The sequence below is a fragment of the Mesoplodon densirostris genome, chromosome 4, assembly GCF_025265405.1.
Source record: "Mesoplodon densirostris isolate mMesDen1 chromosome 4, mMesDen1 primary haplotype, whole genome shotgun sequence".
Taxonomy (NCBI): domain Eukaryota; kingdom Metazoa; phylum Chordata; class Mammalia; order Artiodactyla; family Ziphiidae; genus Mesoplodon; species Mesoplodon densirostris.
Window position 1 is genome coordinate 9,501,117 of NC_082664.1, and position 21,538 is coordinate 9,522,654.

At 38.9% G+C, this 21,538-nt stretch overlaps 1 protein-coding gene and 1 non-coding gene across 6 annotated transcripts; both read right to left on the reverse strand.

The window, feature by feature from the left end:
- Window positions 1-1,101: 1,101 nt before the first annotated feature.
- GSKIP (GSK3B interacting protein) lies at window positions 1,102-21,439 on the reverse strand. Of its 5 annotated transcripts, none has more exons than XM_060097902.1 (3): window positions 21,360-21,426; window positions 5,217-5,475; window positions 1,102-2,858 (listed from the first exon to the last, which is right to left on the reverse strand). In XM_060097902.1, the coding sequence occupies exons 2-3, from the start codon at window positions 5,472-5,474 to the stop codon at window positions 2,697-2,699; spliced, it is 420 nt and encodes a 139-aa protein (XP_059953885.1). In that variant the 5' UTR covers window position 5,475; window positions 21,360-21,426; the 3' UTR covers window positions 1,102-2,696. The 5 variants fall into 5 exon arrangements, with proteins under 5 accessions (XP_059953885.1, XP_059953886.1, XP_059953884.1 ...); XM_060097903.1 differs by lacking the exon at window positions 21,360-21,426 and adding an exon at window positions 20,618-20,636; XM_060097901.1 differs by having other exon boundaries at window positions 1,103-2,858; window positions 5,217-5,485; window positions 21,360-21,439.
- Window positions 20,377-20,505, reverse strand: LOC132489675 (small nucleolar RNA SNORA27). Its single transcript, XR_009532066.1, has one exon. It is a non-coding gene; the product is annotated as a small nucleolar RNA SNORA27 (small nucleolar RNA).
- Window positions 21,440-21,538: the final 99 nt, after the last annotated feature.

The following is a 21,538-nucleotide window of genomic DNA, read 5'->3' on the forward strand; positions in this document are numbered from 1 at the left end:
TATGAAAAAGAAAATGAAAATTACTTATCTTACCACCTAGTGATGGCTACTATATTAACATTGTAGGGTATTTTATTTCATTTTTCCTTCTGTTACATGTAAGATTATTTTTCAAGATGAGTTTTTTTTTTTTTTTTTGCGGAATGCGGGCTTCTCACTGTTGTGGCCTCTCCCGTTGTGGAGCACAGGCTCCGGACGCGCAGGCTCAGTGGCCATGGCTCACGGGCCCAGCCGCTCCGCGGCATGTGGGATCCTCCCAGACCAGGGCATGAACCCGTGTCCCCTGCATCGGCAGGCAGACTCTCAACCACTGCGCCACCAGGGAAGCCCCATGATGTAGTTTTAAATCCTTTTTTCCTGTAGTATAATTTTCTCCAATTTTAATGGCTGCATATTTTTCTATCAAGAGGATCTGGCATAACTTAACCACTTTTTAGAGCCTTTTCAATTTTTCATTAGCGAAAATGACATCCTTGTTGTATATCTTCTGCTGAATCATGGCACTATGCTAGATTTCTAGGCTATTACCAGCACAGAAGTTATAAGCTTTGTAAAGGCTTTATTACCACTATTTTCCAGAAAGGTTTCACCAATGTATATTCCAATAGAGTGTAACTATGCCTCTCACTAAATCTTTATTGATATCATTATATTTAAATAAGAGAAACTATTAAATTATTAGGTAAAATGGCTCAACATAGCTAAGCCTATTTTCCTTTCTTGAATTACTGGTCTGGTCGAACATCCTTCAAGTGGTTACTGGACATTTGTATATTTTTCTGAGTTGATCATATTATTTGCCCCTTATTCTCATTTTTTTCTTACTGACTTATAAGAGCTACTTATTTGGAGGTTCTTTTTTTCTTTTTCTTTTGGAAGTGAAATCAAGACTTAATTTATCTGGTTAAATTCTTTTAAAAATCTAGGTAAAATGAAGGTTTTCATACCTAGTGGAGGTCTTGATATGTGTGGTTCTATTAATGTCTTCTCTCTCTGTTGCTCTTTCAGAGTAATAAAAAGAGCAAATCACTTCACACCGAAATGGAACTATACAGAATTCAAAAATGGAAACGGAATCTCTCGGAATCAAACATTTATCACAAAATGAATGCTTTCAATTTTTAAACATACAATCACTTTTCTTCATACTTAACTCAAAATTAGTAAACAGAATTTTATTCAGACTTTACAAATATCCTTTACATTTAGCCTGAGATTAAGCATGAGAAAGTTCAACCTGAAGTTAGACTTCATTACCCAAACACTTCAGCATCTGAAAATAAAGCTGAGGATGAATGCTCATTTATCAAACATAATTTAAGCATTCCAATAAACTCTGACAATGAATAGTGACCCAAACCAAACAACTTGCTCTGGTCTATATGATCTTCAGAGCCTAAAAGTACCTATTATTTAATAATGATTTTAAAAAGTCTTCAAATGACAAATTATGAAGGTGTGTCCAGATGTGGAATTTTAGTTCAACATTTCTATAGTTGCTGCTTTAGACTAGTATTAAAAAAACAACTCCCCAATCCTTATTATTCAACATGTACTTGAAAACATGTAGCAGCATGGTATAGTTTATTTTTATAAATATTAGTACCTGTAATAAAATATAAAATACAGAGTCTCAGTTTTTCAAATATTAAGTCTCTGAATGCTTCATTCATCCTTTGGTTTCAAACGAATACGATGCACTCATATGACACTGCAGATTTAGCATTCAGACAGAACACTGTACATCTGTTGGGGAAGGAGGGGTGCTGTGGGAATACCAAAGCGCTACTCATAGAAAGGAAACGTTGAAGCAAAAATACTTTCTGAATATATACTGTACATTATGTAAACAAACATTCATAATAAGAATCAACACAGGCCAAAATATTGTTTTCTAGGAAATCAGAGTCTTTTTTCTTTTAAATCACACACACTGAAGATGCTTTTTGTTAGGAAAAGAATGGAGCCTGTTCCTGTATTTGCTTATGTGCTTAAATATCTTGGAAACAAGTAATTGTTGCATTCATTTGCTAACGGTTTGTCCTCTTACTTGGCTGGCTGTTGCAAACAGGAATACAGTACTATTTCAGTACCTGTTCTTCATGTAATACTAGCTATGTAATATAGAATTAATTCATCTTTATCAGTCCATATTAATAATATAAATAGATTACATGAAGCAGTGAATTTCAAAAACTGTGCAGGGGAAACTAGTTGATAATTTGTTTCCAATAAGGCTAGTAGCAAAATAATTACTACAAAGTCAGTCCAAGCTAGTAGCAAACCCCTGATTTAGCAAGCTGAATCAAAGTCTGAAGTTAGTTTATTTCCTATATTACTGTGCAAATCTAGACTTTCCTATGTAAGAGAGAGTGCTGGTAGCATCGAAGTCCTGCAATAAGAGAATGAAATACTGATTAGGTTTTCAGAATGCCAGAGATACTATATGAAGAAATTTGAATGTCTTAATGACGGTGTCACAGCAATGGCCTCAGGATTTCCTTAATGAATCACAAACTAAGAAAGACAATTCATTAGTCAATAAAGTTCTCAATCAAAAGCCTAAATGTGAAGCAAAAAATGATAAAGACACAAAATCAAAGATGCATTTTCTACTATGACCAGCTGGAAGAATTTCAAGCTTTAGGTCAACATTGTGTACCAGCAGCGGCCTCTCTTAACAGGAAAAAACTTAGTCATGACTGTCCATCCCTTTTTAAAGCTTCCAGTCTTTGAAGGAGTGCATTTCCAAATGCTTCCCGGTAGGCAGGACTAAGTGTATCCAACAAGGAGTAGACTGTTTCATGGTAGGGAGTCTGTAAATGATCATCCACCTGGTCGAAAGCATAACCTACCACCTACAAGAGAAATGCAGTAGTGTATAAATAATCAGATTTCATCTTGGTACAGAAAGCAAAAAAACCCCCAAGTTTTTACATGGGTCATTCTCTGACATTATGTGTTTCTCCATCAATAGTTAGAATACACATATTTTTAATACAACCTGTAATATTTAAGCAATTCATAACATACAGGAACACCACCAGCAAAATGCTCTCGTTATAATTTTTTTCTCAAAATTTAAAAGGTCTGTTTTACCTACTCTTAATCCTACAGGAATGTAAAATACAGGAAGAATTTAAAAAGCTATACAAAAATAGTATTTCATTTTCATGGTCTAAAACATACTTCTATTTATTTTGGGTTTTTTTTTGGCTGCACCACATGGCATATGGGATCTTAGTTCCCTGACCAGGGAATGAACCCGTGCCCCCTGCATTGGAAGCACGGAGTCTTAACCACTGGACCGCCAGGGAAGTCCCCATGCTTCTATTTAATTCCACATATATTGAGGGTCTTTTTATAAAGGTACTATAATAAATAATTATACTTATTATTACTACAGTATTATTAGTCCATATTTTTATCATAATTTACGTGATTTGGACTTTGTATAAAGAATTCTAAAATTTATTTAAAGTTTTAATTCTGCTTTATAATTAGTTATCTGAAATGCCACTTTCATTACTAATACATTACTTATCTGCTCAACTCTGTGAGATAAAAGGGAATGTTATTCCGTGTGCTTCTCTGTGTGTTTTTTCCCCTTAAACACAGCTAAAGCTTTTTTCTTCAACAAGATTATAAGACCTATATCATGGTTCACCAGCACAGTGTAGGGCAAAATCAACTTAGGTTTTGCTGACTTCATTAAAGCTTGTGAATTCCCCGTAGGAACCCCACATTTTATGACATCTATTCAAGCCATAGGAGATGCAAGTTTATGCTAGAAACAGAAGCAGAGTTGTTGTTATTGCACCACTTCGGGACCATGCTCTGTCCCAGCACTTTCTACAACATATTACAATTTTGTTTGCCCCTCTCTTATCCCCACTAGACTGTGGTCTACCTGGGGACAGGGATCATGTCTTATTCGCATGGTTTGATTTCTAACTCCTGACACAGGAGAGTTACTCAATAAATGTCAACTGAATCAGACTGAAAAAATAAATATTTGAGTACTTACATGCCCGGTTTTATAACTGATCCAGATCTTTCTGCAAACTTTATTCACATAACCATCCCCCAAATCCTTTTCAGTTTTGTTTTTTTTTTTTTTTAAATCTCCAACTTATAGAGAAGTAGGGATTCAGGTTGACTGACTCACCCAAGGTCACTCGAATTCACATGTAAGACCTGACTCTCATTAGAACCTTTCCCACCTCACCAGAATTAAACAGTGTCAGACAGAATTAATTTACCTGGGGTCATTTATCTCTACTTTCGATTTGCCTATTTCTATTTAACATCCACTTCTAAAGATTGCCAGTTTTTGGTACAAATTTAGGAAGGGGAGCGCAAAGATTAGTTAATTCCGGGACTACTGCCAAAGCCAAGCCTCAGCTGTTGGGGAACTCAGGGTAGTGACGATGCTGGCCTTGCAATCGGCTTCAATATAAGTGATCCTCTATCAAGGGATACACAGAACACACGATCACATACATCTTAGGTAAATTGAATCTAGTGAAATAAAGAGATGTTCATGTGCTTGTTTAATGTATCACATGACATTTTTACTTGCTTAAACCCTGTGCGCTACTTTATGATACTGCGTATCTTTGGGAGAACTATCTTTAACAGATATAGAAACAGAAAAGTCAGAGATTTTTGACCAAGACAGAAAGTTATTTATTTATTTTGGCTGTGTCGCACGGCCTGTGGGATCTTAATTCCCTGACCAGGGGTTGAACCTGGGCCCTTGGCAATGAAAGTACGGAGTTCTAACCACTGGACCTCCAGGGAATTCCCTCAAGTATGTTGTTTCAATAGAAGAGACACTTATAAGAGGTGGGAAAATATTCAACACAATGGCTGCAAAACTCATCCAATGCAGAGAATGCATAATTCTGGTCAACATATTTAGCTAGAGATAAGAAATAAGTTAATCTGGGGGGTGATGGTTACAACAAAATACTCTGCAAATCAAATCTGTTTTTTCTTTCTCAAAAAATCCAGTTTTCCCATGTTGGCTGAAAGACTTTAGTATTAGTAGAAATTCCTAGGGAAAAAAGCTTTCCTTAAAAAAACTTAGAAGCTACTGAGTGTCAAGTTCTCCTCTAACACTCTTTCCCACTCCCTGACTCCCGGCCCTTTTTGATTAAGTGGTCAAGATGTAATTTTTTTTTTTTTTTTTTCCTAAAGAGAAAATGACTTACCCTGAGCCCAGCTTCAGTGAGCTCCAGGCAGTATCTATTCCTTTCTCTTGTTTCCACATTGATATAGGCCACATCGTCCGCACAGCGCAGGGTTTTTGAGACAAACATGGTGTTAACAGCAAAGAGAACATCGTTTACGACTGCTTCAGCTTCCAGTCTCATGTCTTTCATATCAGTTCCTTCAAAGCCATTAAGTTCTGCATCTTCTTCAAATCCTGACACACTGCTCAGCTCCATGGGATTACAGTCTGTTTCCATTCTGCAAAAGTCTGGATATAAAACTGGCTTATAGAAAGACACTCCACATACTAATGTTTGATTAAAAGCAGTTATGCCTTACAACTGCTACTAATTGGAAAACATTAATGAGTTAACAACTTTTAGAGAAAACATTGCCTGAAACCATTTTCAGTAGTTTTTCACAGCAAAATTACAGACACCTATAGATTTAAAAAAACCCAAAAAACAAAAAACTCTTGTTCTCCACTTCTCCTCAAAAGATTAATCCCCACATTGGTACGAATTCAGAATATCAGTTTTTAGCTATTTCAAACAATGCCAATGTAAAAATCCTAGTACCTACTTCTTTTTAAAGGTATTATTATTTTTCTAGGATAGATATTTAGAACTGGAATTGCTGAGTCAAAGTACATACTCATTTTAACTTTTAATAGATACTGCTGAGTCACCCTTCAAAAAAGGCTGTACGGATTGATATGCCACCAACAGAATATGAAGGACTGTGCTCTTTTTCACCACACCCTTTCCAATCCTTTTTAACATTTGCCAACTTGAGAGGCAAAGAATGATGTCTCATTGTTTGAATATGTATATCCTTGATTAAACAACCTTTGGGTATTTATAGGATATTTTTAGTTCCAAGATCATACAGCTATTAAAAAAAAACAAATAGAAATGAACTAAGTTGTGTGAAATCAAAGTTTCAGTCTTTACCTACACCCTCAATAGTTCCTTTTATGACTTCTCGATTTGGGGTTTTGCCTAAGAAGCAATCTTCCCCATTCCACGATTACATTTTAAAATGCTCTAAATTATCTTTTGAATTCTCATTCTCTATCTCTATATTTAACTCTTTGATCTGTCTGGAATTTATTCTGTGTAGCTTTATTTTCCAAGTGGATAGCCTATTGTCCCAACACCACTTACTGAATAACTCTTTTTACTATTTACTTGAACTGGCTCACATATTATACTCTGAAAAATATTATTTCTCATGCTAACTTGACCCAATATTCCTGCGAGTCTCCTATGTAGTTCTTGCTTCTCTTCTGTGACTGGGGGAGCAGTTGAGTATTGTTAAAAATTCTAAATGTATGGATGGGAAAAGTTAATAAATGTGAGACTGCTTTGGAATGTAAAAACAGCTTTTCAGAATAAGATATACTTTCTTTTTACCTGTAGGCTTTAAAAGTAAATTAAGATTTCATTTCTCTGATATGGATTAAGCACCCACTGTCCTAAACGTAGGACGACTGTTCAACTCGTTATGAACATTTATTTGTACTGTTTGTCTATTACCTTACAAATTCCATCCCTTTTTCTAAAGTTACCAACTTGTGCCCTATCTGTGTGATGTTCAAAATCCTTTAAATTAGTGGTTCTCAATTGTGGCCACAAACCCCATCTGAGAAACTGAATCAAAACCTCTGGGAGATTTTTCTGGGTATTTTTTCAGAGTTTCTGGGTGATTCTACTGTACAGCCAATGATCTGAATTATTAGCAAAAATCTTAAGGTGCTAGAGTTCCTATAGCTGCAAGTCATTTGCACATTATAAAAGTCAAAAGTATTTGCTAAAGGCAACTTATGATAAACTATGTAAAGCTCTTTCAAAAAACTACACAGCAAACTGGTACAAATAATATAATCCTCCAATCCTATTTCAACTAATGATACGTTTTAAGGGTCCTTTATCTTGTCTCCCACAGCACTTTATAGGATTAGTCACTCACTACTAACAATACAAGTTAATTATAAATTTATCAATTATTGCTGGAGGAATGTGTCAGGTAACTGAAATCTAATGTTGACTTAGTATACTTGAAAGTGAAAATATTTGATTTTCTAAAAATTTCTACCTTCTCTAGAAATAATCATTATATTCCTTAATATTACACTTGGTTTTATGTACAAGAAATGAGACCATTTTAATTTTTTACAGAGTCAGTTTTGAAGATTTTGAAATGTGACTGTCTACCATAAATCTCTTAACATCCTGAATGCCAAACATCTTTACTTTGCTCAAGTAATCAAGTACCTTAACTACAGATGACAGAAATAGTAACTGTTACATGAAAAAGATGTTTATATGAGAAAACTTGACAAGAGTCAAGCTTTTAAAGAAAGAGCCTAATTCATTGCAACTAGGACCATAGTGATATGATAAGCCAAAGAATCCAATACTAGAATATAAGAAATCCTCACAGGTCAGTAAAGCAGGTCATCAAACTGTGTGTAGTAGTTAGCACCAAGGGGCAAAAAAAGAGAAAGGCACCTTTCCTGAGACTGTGAACTTGCAGGTTTTTCTCTGAAATGCTTTTGAATGATGCATTAAATAGCAGACACATCCAGAACCTTTGATGATATATAAGAATTGATAGATTTTAGTACTGAAGCATTATACAAGTTAACATTTTAAGCTATCATTATTTTAAGGTATTATTACAATTATCTTTTGTTGGTATGACAAGTTCTTGATTATTTATCAGTATCCTTTCCCCTTCCTAACAGCACCCAGACCCAGATTTTCCAAGAGGAATCATAATACCTCCCCTTCCTCTATTTTTTTTTTTTAAGTTTTTGGCTGCACCCCACGGCATGTGGGATCTTAGTTCCCCAACCAGGGACTGAACCCACACCTCCTGCATTGGAAGGCAGAGTCTTAACCACTGGACTGCCGGGGAAGTCCCCCCTTCCCCTATTGAGTAAAGTGACCAAGCAATTTGCGTGAGATTGACCCCAAACCCAATTGAAGACTGTCCTGAACTTATCAATACACCGAATTCTTCCTAGTTATTTTATTTTTTAAAAAAATTATTTATTTATTTATGTTTTGCTGCATCAGCTTTTAGTTGCAGCACCCATGGTCTTGAGGCATGCGGGATCTTTTGTTGCAGCACGGGCTTCTCTCTAGTTGTGGCATGCGGGTTTTCTCTCTCTAGTTGTGGCGCGCAGGCTCCAGGGCACATGGGCTCTGTAGTTGTGGTACACGGAGTCCAGAGTGCATGCACTCTGTGGTTTACAGCACACAGGCTCTCTGAGGCATGCGAGCTCAGTAGTTGTGGCGTGCGGGCTTAGTTGCCCCGTGGCATGTGAGATCTCAGTTCCCTGACCAAGGATCGAACCCATGTCCCCAGCACTGGAAGGCGGATTCTTTACCACTGGACCACCAGGGAAGTCCCTTTTCTAGTCACTTTAATGCAGAATAGTTTACAGCACACAGCCAGCCCCGGCTGTCCCTGGTAGCCATCCCAAGGTGCAGGAAACTCAAGGATGATGCTGACAATGGGAAAACAGAGCCAAGAGATTCACAGAGAAATGAAGCCCAAGCCCTGACAACTGCCCAACCTTTGCACTTTTCAGTTATTGCAGCCAATAAATTCATTATTTTACTGGCAGCTGAAAGCATACTGAATTAGGAGTCTACCCAAAATAAAAAGCACTCATTAATCTAGCTCTTCAACAGCTTTAAGGAAGAGGTTTAAAAAAAATGGAACCATGATGATATTTTTGTGCCTGTCATGTAGAAAGTGCTTAATAAAAGCTTTGTAGAATGTGAGTATCAACATGTGTATTAGTTTCCTATTGCTGCTGTAACAAATTACCACAAACTTAGTGGCTTAAAATAACACGAATTAATTTTCTTACAGTTCTGGATGTGAGAAATCTAAAATCAAGGTGTTAGCAAGGCTGCATTCCTTTTGGAGCCTTCAGGGGAGAATCTGTTTCCTTGGCTCTCTAGCTTCTAGAAGTCTCCCACATTCCTTGGCTCATGGTCCCTTCTTCCTCCACCTTCAAAGCACATCACTCCAATCTCTGGTTCTGTGGTCACATTATCTCCTTTTTCTGACTCTTGGCACCTGCACTCCCTTTTGTAAGGACCTTTGTGATTGATTATATTGGACCCACTTGAACATTCCAGGATAATTTCCCCATCCACGGTCCTTAACTTGAACCTGCAAAATTCCTTTTGCCATATAAGGTATTGATAATACATTCACAGTTTCTGGGAATTAGGACATGGACATCTTTGCGGGGGTCATTATTCTGTCTACCAGTGTCCATATCCTATCAGCAGGGAAAGGAGTATAAATGTAGTCAAAGAGACTTCATTTTCTGACTTTCCTTTTTGGAACAGTCATAATTTACTTTTAAAAGGAGGTCCAGCGTACTTGTCAAGCTCACTGCCTTCTTTGGAAAGATTCCTTAGTTACAGGTTTCATGATTTGTATTCTGTAACTCCAGCACCGTGATACAGTGAAATGAACTGGGTTTGGGTGTTTTAATTAAAGTCACCATTTTGAGGCTGGCGAGGGGTTTAAGAATTGTCTTGAATCAAGAGCTCTGTCCAACTACCCGATTCTGGATGGTGACTGGCTCATCCAATCAGATCCTCTTTTGAGGTGTATGAACACAGAGCCAAAAAACATGAATTCAGTGTGTGATGAAAGGAGCTACAAAAGCAAAGCAGGGAGCAACTGGGTAGCCTTACCAATGGGGCACTAGAGGAGTGGTTTCTGTATTTTGATTATTCATCCCCATAACTAAAAATATTTTGAGCAGATACCTCATCATATGTATATTTACTTACATATAATATCACAATCAGCATATCAAAACACATAAATATGAATTTAAAGAGAAGGTAAAATATGAAATATAAGCTTATTTTCTTCTTCTCAATGGATTATCTTGTGTATCCAACTGTAGAAGCCTGCACCATTGAGGATGGGGACATATACGTCCCTGTTGGTGAAGGGCCAACTGCTAAAATTACTAATGAAACATGAGAGATGCTGTCAGGTTATCAGAATGGTTGACTCATCAATGTGATTCCTGTAAAAATCCCTGGATTCTTCTGTAGGCAAAACAACTTATTGTATGAGAAATTTTAGACCAGTAGAACTCTGTGCAATGATGGAAATGTTCTTTATCTATGCTGTCCAATACAGTAGCTACTAGAAACATGTGGCTATTAAGCACTTGAAGTTTCGCTAGAGTGACTGAGGAACTGAATTTCAAATTTTATTTAATTTTCATTTATTTAAATTTAAAAAGCTCGTGGCTACTGTATCACATAGCACAGGACTAGACCTTTGTGAATACTTGTGGATAATATAATGAACTGAGTTTATATTATTGTTGAAAAAAATCAATAGATATAAAGGTACTAAATTCAGCTTATTTTATATGAGTACCAAGATTTGGAAATAGGTATGTTAGAAAATCTATTTTGAATCTTAGCTAATCTATGGAGGGAAATTAACTGTCAGTGTTTCACTGGTAAAAACCAATGAATTACTTCTATTTTTTAATCTTTTCAATTTAGACTCTAAGTTTATATATCCAGCACTTTTCTAAGCATTAGAACACTAATTAAGTATGCTTACTGGTAGTAGTTTACAGCCTAATTTGGGAAATAAGACAGGCACATGAAATACGTACACAAATATTAATGCCATGCACATGAGTCATAACATAAAAAATGTATAATTAGAGAAAACAATATGTCTTGGTCCTACTACAAACTTACCACTAAACTTGTGTAAACCTGGGCTGGCCATGTAACCTCACTGGTTTTCTCACTTACAGAATAAGGGGGAATGAATGGGAAATTCTTTATTGTTCTTGAGAGCTCTGACATTCCATGATTTATGACATAATTGTTAGTTACTATGGGGCTTGACTCATGGAACAGGTCAGTCAAAATTGGGCTTGAATGAGCACAGATTAAAAGTTATGGATAAGCAGAGAAGACTTGAGAGTTGTGAAGGGTTCTTCAGAGGGAACAATGCATAAACAAGGTCCAGGGTGTGGCAGGAATTGTAAGGAAACTAGACTAGGTAGTCTACTACAAGGAAAATGCTAAGAGAATAACAGACAGGAATGGCCCAATGTGACAAGGTGCTAATACCCAGACAAAAGAATTTGATTTTGATACAATAGGCTGTTTTAAGCTCTTGAGAATGGGAAGAGCAATGTCTTTATATTTAAAGTAGGTTCCTTGTAGGCAGTATATAGTTTGGTCCTGCTTTTTCATCCGATCTGATAATCTCTACCTTTTAATTGGAGTGTTTAGACCATTTATGTTTAATATGATTACTATGATTATTGATATGATTACTATGATTGATGTGGTTACTATCTTGCTGTTTGTTTTCTATTTGTCTCATCTGTACTTTATTCCCTTTTCCTTGTTTTCTATTTGTCCCATCTGTACTTTATTCCCTTTTCCTTATTTTTCTGCCTACTTTTGGACTGACCACTTTTTTTTTTTTTTTTTTTTTGTGGTATGTGGGCCGCTCACTGTTGTAGCCTCTCCCGTTGCGGAGCACAGGCTCTGGATGCGCAGGCCCAGCGGCCATGGCTCACGGGCCCAGCCACTCCGCGGCATGTGGGATCTTCCCAAACCAGGACATGAACCCGTGTCCCCTGCATCGGCAGGCGGACTCTCAACCACTGCGCCACCAAAGAAGCCCCAGACTGACCACTTTTTAGGATTCTTTTTTACATCCTTTGGTGGCTTATTGACTCTTTGTTGAAGGTTTTTGGTGGTTGCTTTAGAGTTTATAGTATACATCTTTAATTTATCACACCTTCAAGTGTTCTTATACCACTTCATGCATAATATAAGAACCTTACAAGAGTATATTATACAGTCTTTGTGCTATTTTTGTCATACATTTTACTTCTACATATGTTAGAAACTTCATAATACATGTTATTTTTGCTTTATTATTATTTTTAACAGTGTTTTTTTGTTCGTTTTTCGGCCACACGTCATGGCTCGTGGGATCTCAGTTCCCTGACCAGGGATTGAACCCAGGCCACAGCAGTGAAAGGCTGGAATTGTAACCACTAGGCCACCAGGGAATTCCCATTATTTTTGCTTTAAATAGCCAGTTACTTTTCAAAAAGACTTAGGTAATAAGAAAAATGCATTTTATATTTAACCATATGGTTACTATTTCTGATGGTCCTCATTTCTTTGTGTATCTATGATCTGTATAATTTTTCTTCTGCCTGATGATTTCCTTAAACATTTCCTGTAGTGTAGGTCTGCTATTGACGAATTCTTTCAGCTTTTCTATGTCTGAACAAGTCTTCCTATCACTTTCATTTTTTTAAATAAACTTATTTTATTTATTTATTTTTGGCTGCACTGGGTCTTTGTTGCTGTGCGCAGGCTTTCTTTAGTGGCAGCAAGCAGGGGCTACTCTTCATTGCAGCGTGCGGGCTTCTCATTGCAGTGGCTTCTCTTGTTGAAGAGCGCAGGCTCTAGGCACACGGGCTTCAGTAGTTGTAGCACGCAGGCTCAGAAGTTGTGGCTCGTGGGCTCTAGAGCGCAGGCTCAGCAGTTGTGACACATGGGCTTAGCTGCTCCACGGCATGTGGGATCTTCCTGGACCAGGGCTCGAACCCGTGTCCCCTGCATTGGCAGGCAGATTCTTAACCACTGTGCCACCAGGGAAGCCTCACTTTCATTTTTAAAAGATATTTTTGCTGGGTATAGAATCCTAGGCTGACTTTTTTTCTTTCAAGAAAAAATGTTTCCTTCAAGAAAAAAATCAAAGATGTTTCTCTACCATCATCTTATTCGCACTGTTTCCCATGAGAAATCTGATGTCATTGTTATCTTTGCTCCTCTTGGTGTAGTTTTTCTTCATGTTTCTTTTGCTTGGGGTTCATTGAGCCTCTTGCATCTGTGGGTTCATAGATTCTAGCAAATTTGGAAAAATTTTGGTCATTATTTCTTCTAACATTTGTCTCTCCTCTCTGGGGAGTCCAATTTCATGAATATTAGTCCAAGTGAAGTTGTCCTACCCCTATGCTCATTTTTTCACTCTTTTCCTCTTTGTGTTTCACTTTGAATAGTTTCTATTGCTATTTAAAGTTATTTTCTAATCTTTTCTTTGCTGTATCTAATCTCTTATACTTGGGTTCTTCTTTAGAAAACATATTTTTCATGTCTCTACTTCATTTGCTCAATCTTTTCTCTAATTTTTTTAAACATATGGAATAATTATAATAAATGTTTTAATGTCACTGTTATTTCTGGGTTAGTTTCAATTGATAGATTTTTCTAATCGTTATGGGTTGCATACTGCTTCTTTGCATACCTGATTTTTTTTTTTTTTTTTTTTTTTTGGTGGTACGTGGGCCTCTCACTGTTGTGGCCTCTCCCGCTGTGGAGCACAGGCCCCGGACGCACAGGCCCAGCGGCCATGGCCCACAGGCCCAGCTGCTCCACGTGCATGCCTGATATTTATTGACTGGATGCCAGACTGCGTGGATTTTACTTTGCATGGTGCTTGATATTTTTATATTCCTATAAATATTATTGAGTATTGCCCTGGGATGTAGTTATCTGGGAAAAGCTTGATCCTTTCAGGTCTTGCTTTTAGGCTTTTTAAGGCAGTATCAAAACTCATTTAGTCTCTGGTTAATTTTTTTCCCAACTACAGAGGCAAAACCTTTCTGAGCACTCTACTGGATGGCCTATGAATTATGAGATTTTTCGTTCTGGGTGAGAGGAACTGGAACTATCACTGGTCCTGTTTGAGCTCTGAAAATTCATCTAATTCTTTTGGGTAATCTCTTCCCCAGCCCTGGGGAGTTTCCTCACAACTATGTGTTGATCAGTATTCAGCTACAGACTGGAGGGGTATCCTCTGTATTTATCCACGGCTCTAAGAAGCTCTCTACCTTCTAGTACTCTGTCCTAGCTGCCTTGGCCTTCCTGGAATCCTAGCTTCTTATCCTCAATTCAGGTAGACTGCTAGTTCTACCTGGGTTTCTCCTCCCAAGGCCATGCCTAGAAATTCTCTCCAGGCAATAATCTGGGGCAACAGTTTGCATCTTGTCTCAGGGATCACTGTCCTCCACTGCCTAATGTCCAAAGTCTTACAACCATTGTTTCATGTATTTTTGCCCACTTTTTTTGTTGTTTCAGGTGGAAGGGTAAATCTGGTCCCTGTTACTCTATCTTAGCCAGAAGTGGAAAGCTTATTAACCAGTTTTCAGCTAATTTTGGAATCTTATTTCATCAGTTTTTCTTTCATTGATTTTGGCCTCTCCTATATTACTTTGAATCAACTGCACCATCTTGTTGGTTCTTTCATAAATGAGTTAAATACATTTTTGACACATGCTTACTATATGCTTGTATAAGACTCACGTTTTTATTATTTTTATTTTTATTTTTATTTTTTTGCAGTACGCGGGCCTCTCACTGTTGTGGCCTCTCCCGTTGCGGAGCACAGGCTCCGGATGCGCAGGCTCAATGGCCATGGCTCACGGGCCTAACCGCTCCGTGGCATGTGGGATCTTCCCGGACCGGGGCACGAACCTGCATCCCCTGCATCGGCAGGCGGACTCTCAACCACTGCGCCACCAGGGAAGCCCAAGACTCACGTTTTTAACTTAAAAAATCATATTTTGACACTACTTTCAGACTTTTAATCCTTCCAAATTCAGTTCGGACACATCTGTTTCAGGATTCTGTATCTGATCTCAAGGTAGAGTTAATCACTATATCCTCCTTCCTTAGAATTTGTTTTGATACTTCTGTACTTATCATACCTCACTGCAAATGAAGGTCTGTGGTGTCCATATCACCAGCACAGTGTCTGGCATAAAGCAGGTCTTCACTGAATACTTTCTGAGCAAATAAACCAAAGGAAAAATACTAATTTTCTGCTTCTCAAGCTGTAGTACTCAGCTCTGTGACACGGGGCATACAAAGCTACAGGATAAACATGATAGACACTCCTGGAAAATACACATCACTGCTAGAGTAACAATATTATGAAGTACGATGCAAAATTACGTACAATTTTAAAGCAAATGGCAGCCTCAAGCCATGTCCTCTTTAGGTTATGTTTCCCCACCTCTAGGGTTTCCTTTGCCTCTGACTGAAATATATGAGTGAAAAATAAGTAAGAGAAGGACTGCTTTAACTCAAGGAATTAACTAAAAAAGCTGAAAATTCCAGGCACTGGGTCTGGAGGTATAAAGTTAATAGGCAGAGGCTGGAGCTGGTAGAAGAGTGGAATGTTAGTACTGGGTTGGACCTTCTCTAAGTCTTTATAGCTCTTCCCACTTCAGTTATAATAATGCTCTTTATTAAAAGTTAAGGTAATTATTGATAGCTCTTACTTCTGGTATAATTTGGGGGCTGTGTTAGTGTTTTTGGAGGATTCATGAAACTGGTTATCAAGATATTGATTACTAAGTCCTTCATTCTCTATTTCTTAATTTTTTATATTCTAATTTTCTATGGCAGAAAAATGTATTGTTTGTAATAAGACAAAAAAAATTTTTTTTAAAATGTGATGTATTAGAAAGTATGAGGTGTAGGAAGCAGAAACATTTTTCTTCTTAGAGAAGCCTGACTACTTAGTGTTTTTTTTTGGCTGCATTGGGTCTTCGTTGCTGTGTGTGGGCTTTCTCTAGTTGTGGCGAGCGGGGGCTACTCTTTGTTGCGGTGCGCTGGCTTCTTGTTGCAGTGGCTTCTCTGTTGTGGAGCCTGGGCTCTAGGCACACGGGCTGCAATAGTTGTGGGGCATGGGCTCAGTAGTTGTGGTGCGTGGGCTCAGCAGTTGTGGCTCGTGGGCTCTACAGTGCAGGCTCAGTAGTTGTGGCAAACGGGCTTAGTCGCTCCTTGGCATGTGGAATCTTGCCAGACTAGGGATCGAACCCGTGTCTCCTGCACTGGCAGGCAGATTCTTAACCACTGCACCACCAGGGAAGTCCTAAGACAGTTAAATTAACTAGCAGCTTCAGTTTCAAATGAAATGAGAGCTTTGAATTTATCTGCATTTCAAACTACTGTTTTGAAAGTAAAGATGAATAAAGTTGACTAATTCGCAATATTTAGAATTCAGGTGAAGCTAAAGCTAGTTTAAACATTATTTTCTGTAACACATAACATTTAATGTTTTCAATAGCTCTGAGATGCTTATTTTGAAATTAAAAATTTTAAATCAGAATCATTTGCAGCATTAAAAACATATGTTATTTGTAATTCAAATAAAAAGGGCTTATCTTTCCATTTGTACACTGATTTATAAAATTACTCTGCACCCCACTTTCAACAGACACACATACACAACCTAGTAATAACAAATCAAGCCACCAGAATTGTATTGTGCTTCAGCTGATTAAAGAGGAAGGTGACGGTGAAGAAATATATGATGTTCATTTGAGAAGTCTTTTTTTTTTTTTTTAAAGATTTAATTGGCTTTATTAGGCAGTTCATGAATCGGGCAGAATCCCATCTGGCCACTAGAAGGGTACTCCTGGAAAAGTCTTTTAAACTGTAAAAAATAGGCAAGAACACTACAACCCTGTAAACAATCTTTCCTTTGAAACCAGAAATAGTAAATGAGATTCTAAGACTAAAAAATTGAATGCTTAAGAACTAAAACCAAAATAACTCCAGGAATTAGTTTTTTGTTTCTATATAACCCACTAGGTTATACAGAGGACTTGGTATTATATTTAATATAAGGTACATTCTAACCAACATAAATCAATATCTAAAGAGATATGAAATAGAAAACCTCTTTGTTTTCCATTTAAACTCTAAATTGGCTCTCTACCAGACTCTGAGCAATATTCTGTTGCCAGCACCTTCAAAAATTGGAATACCGTATGGTTGCTTTTCGTTATTCTGGTAGATTGCATCACCTTGCAAAAAGTTTCCAAACGATTCCTTATAACATCATCCATAAATTATTTAGGAACCGCTCTTACTTCATCTGTTGGTATAATTTTTGGACAGTGTTAGTGGTTTGGGGAGAATTCATGAAACTAGCTATCAAGATATTGTTCACTGAATTCTTTACTCTCTACTTTAGTAGACTTTGTTTTGTTTCATCACAAATTTACAGCATTAAAGAGCTAGCAAAAGACTAGATTTGTCCTTGATGACAAAAGAATGGGCAGAGAAAGACATACGACTGTCTGCGTGTCTACAGCATGGCAAAAGAACAGAGCCAGAATGATTTCAAGAGCAGTATACAGATGTCAAATTTACATTTTGAAAGAAAGTTCGATTTTTCAGTTGCCATTACAACAGTCAGCTGAGGGTTAAAATGTAATATCTTAATGATGATTACAGCTGACCTTTGAACAACACAGGTTTGAACTGCACAGGTCCACTTATGCATAGATTTTTTTCAATAGTAAATACTACAGTATTACACTATACATGTTGATTGAATTGGCGGATGTGGAACTGCGTATATACAGGGCTGACTATAAGTTATACATGGATTTTCAGTTTTGGGGGGGGTTGGCGTCCTTAACCCCAGCGTTGTTCAAGGGTCAACTGTACTTTTATTTGTATCATACATCGCAGTCTGGAAAATCCTGTCAACGTGAATAAGAAGTGGCCATATGGTGCGATGGTTAAAGGGCTCTTTGAACAGACTGATCGGGGCTAGAATCTCAGCTCTGCCACTTACTCTGCGACTTGGAGTAAGATATCTTAATCCCTCTAGTCACACATTCCGCCTCCCTAAAATGAAGCCAACAAGAGCATCTACCTTAACGGGATCCCGAGAGAACTAAATGAGTGAATATATGGAAAACGCTTAGCACGGTGCTGGACACGCAATAAGCTCAAGAAATATTATCTGCTAACTGTTAAAAATAGAGTATTTAAATATCTTTAAAGAAGAAAGACTAACCTCTGACCTAAGCCCTTTGACTCCAAGTTCCATGCTCTTTATAGTATGTGGAGTGGCTGCAGCTGCGGCCTTTCACGGCTCTGAGAAGCATGAGACACAGGAACACTATTATCTTATTCCTGTTACCTCAGGCACAAGTCTTAGAAGGACAACAACATCTCAGCTTTTCTTTTATTTCACATGTTAACATGGATTTCTTTCATGGATGATTTTTTGACATGACCCATTCAGCCTCTGGTATATAGCCTCTAACCTGTCATTTCAAATCTTTTCTACAATTTTTTGGAAGTTGACAATGTTTGGTTGGTAATTACCTTCATTGTCCTCCCTTAATTAATGTTAGCTGTTAAAATTTTGTGATAGTACTTTGTCTTTGATAAAACACAAAACGCTGTTAGGATGAGTCTGTACCCTATTTGAGCTAGAGGTATAATAATGACAGATCCCAAACCTTAACAATTTATGCTGAATTTCTCCTAGAAAGCATAAAACGTACCCGGCAACACACTTAAGACTGTGAAGGGAGCATGTTTGTTTCTACAACATCTTCTAATTTTTATTTCCCTTTTCTGATGTTTGAAATTTCACACATTCTATGGACAGTCTGAATGTAATTCTATATTCCAAAAGAAATCACTTACTTAACATTTCAACTTGAAGTCAGCTGTACTCATTCATCAAAAGTCTGGTTCAAACCTCCCAAGGTCTAGTCTAATTCCCTGCCAGATTGGATCCCAGTTTCATACCACTTTGTTTACACTCCTTTTATGCTAAGCATTATAATTATTCATAAACATGGCTTATTATCTTCCAAATATATCCAGAATCCAACTGCTTTTTCCCATCTTCACTTCTATCACTCTAGTCCAAGCCACCGTCATCTCTGCCTGTATTATTGCAATATCTTTCTAACTGGTCTTGCCTTTTCTCCTTTGGTCCTCTGACCTCCACAAAAGCCTATTCTCAACACAGCAGTTGGCATGATCCTTTAAAAATTTTGGCCAGATTATGGCACTGCTTTCCTCAAACCCATTCACCGACTGAATAAAAAGGCAAAGTCCTTATAGTGGCCTACAAGGCCCTATATGATCCCTCCCCCCGCAAACCCCCAGCTTCTCCTCTTTCCTTCACTCCCTCCTGACGTTCCTTGAACTCGCTAAGCATGCTCTTGTCATAGGCCTTGCGTTCTGCTGTCCCCCCTGCCTAGAAAACTCTTGCAGGTATTCACTTGCCTTGCTCCCCAGCTTCCCCTAAGTCTCTGTTAAAATGTCACCTATTAAAAAAGAGAGGCCTTCCTTTATCCCCTATATAAAAGTGGCAAATCTCTCTGCTCTCCATTCCCTTTATATTACTTTATTTTTTTTTCTACAGCACTTAGCACCACATGGCATATGACACGTCTGATTACTGTTTGTTTCCCCTCCCTTCAATAAAATGTAAGCACTCCATGAGGGCAGGGACTTAATCTGGTCACTGCTGTATCCCCAGTACCTAGAACAATCCCTGGCACATAGCAGGCAATCAGTAAACATTTACTGAATAAAGGAGTGACCCCTTCACTATAGAACATAAGCTCCTTGAATTCCTCTTTACCTTTTTCACATCACCAACTGTGGAGACTTTCATTCAAAGGACCCTTAACAAACATTTAAACATGCATGAAGAGCAAGGGAACTGAAGTTACCAAGAATGCTTGGGACAAGTCTATAAAGAATGAGGGGTAGCAACAATCCCAGCACCTACGTACAGTGGAAAGCACCCTGGTTCCAAAATGAAAAGGTGACTGTGGAAAGGGGAACCAGAGCTTTCTCCATCTGTCAACACTTGTGGGCTGTGTTAGTATTTCTAAGGCACTGGTGAAAGTTATCAGCATACAAACAAAATCTTAACCCGGTCGTCTTAATTCACTATTTTTTTTTCTTTCGACAGTTTCATTTATTAACTAACCATGAACCTTTTTACCCACAGATAGGATAAATCAACAAAGTGTTGGCAAATTTAAAATCATTTACTAAATCTTACTGAACGGGGCCTTGAGGCAAACATCCCACTTTTAAGCTCTCTTCTAATGAGGTGACAGACTCAATTATTTGGTAGAAATACCAAATAATTTAAGCAAAACCGGACGGCTAATAAAATTTACAACTTTAATTAAACTTTCTACACTCCGAATACTAGAACTGCTTAGTGACAAACTCCACAAGACTTTCCAGTAAGCTTATTACAGTCTGTTTCCTCTGACAGGTTACAAGACAAAAACACCCAGTCTGCTTGAGTTTTAAAAGGGTACTTCCTTTGTTCCCCCGGAATAACCAAGAAAGACAGGAGTCCGACTGATAAAGCGAAAGGCGGGTTTAATTCACTATTCTTGATTAAACTGGATATATCGGGACTCCGCTGGTTCCCTACGGATATCGTTTAAGTTTCCCAACAATATTTGGAGATAAGATATTACTAATGTGCTCACAGTTGGCGAAGACTCCGAGATGGCAGCGGCCGCTTCGAGGGGGCTCGGCTAATGAGCGCCAGGGGCGGGATTCTAACCCAGGACACTTGGCTTCCGGGCCACGGAACACCGGCACGCAGGCCTTCTCGTGGGTGGACCAAGTTAAGAGCCGGCTCCGCCTCTGCAGGAGTTGCCTTCTAAAAGGCAGAAACACGGCTGCGCAGATTCCCAGACCGCACAAGTACTTTGCCCAGGTTTCCGCGGGGTCGGAAGATCCTGGTATCGATCAGAGAGCAGTTCTGCCCACAAATGCCTAGAAAGCTCAAGTGTCTTGGTCGCTGGCGCAGCACACGCAGGATAAATAAAGCGCTTTGGAAACTGCAAGCCTCTAGACAGACAGTAGCGAAGCTGAAGCTCCGGAAAACAATACCTGAATGAGGCGGGCGACGAATAACTTGCTGACTATGGGCACCGGCCAATACGGGGGGACAGGGATGCTCGAGAGGGGCTGCAGCCCTCCCCGTAGAGCCGGCGGCGTCCGAGCGCCCGTTTCCAGGGTCGGGGTCTAAGCTGCCCGGGACAGCCCAGGCCGGACCCGCCCCCAGACCCCTCCCCCTCTCAGCCCGGGCACCGGGCCGCTTCTGCCATCGCCCCTCACCGCCCGGCCTGCAGAGCCACGTCCGGCTCAGAGGGCCCCCAGCTCGTCCTCGAACCCCCCTCGGCCCCCGGCCGGCCTCCCGCCGCCGGCCCCGCGACTGCTCACCTGCGCACGCCCCGCGTCCTCCTCTCATTCCCTCCCCAGCCTTCTAGAAGCGACCTGCGGCGCCACCCCATCTCCTCCCCGCCCTCGCCCCGCCCCCTAGGAGCCGGAACTGCCCCCTTCCGGGCCCTTTTCCCCGCCTCCTTCGGCCCCCAGTCTGGCGTCACTTCCGCCTTGCCCGG

Excerpts from the sequence above, each read along its gene's own strand:
- GSKIP (XM_060097901.1), bottom strand. The coding sequence starts at position 21,387 with ATGAGAGGAGGACGCGGGGCGTGCGCAG. Across the intron at positions 5,486-21,359 it reads AGGACGCGGGGCGTGCGCAG|ACTTTTGCAGAATGGAAACA; the intron begins GTGAGCAGTCGC and ends TTTTATATCCAG. Across the intron at positions 2,859-5,216 it reads TCACTGAAGCTGGGCTCAGG|GTGGTAGGTTATGCTTTCGA; the intron begins GTAAGTCATTTT and ends TTTCTCTTGTAG.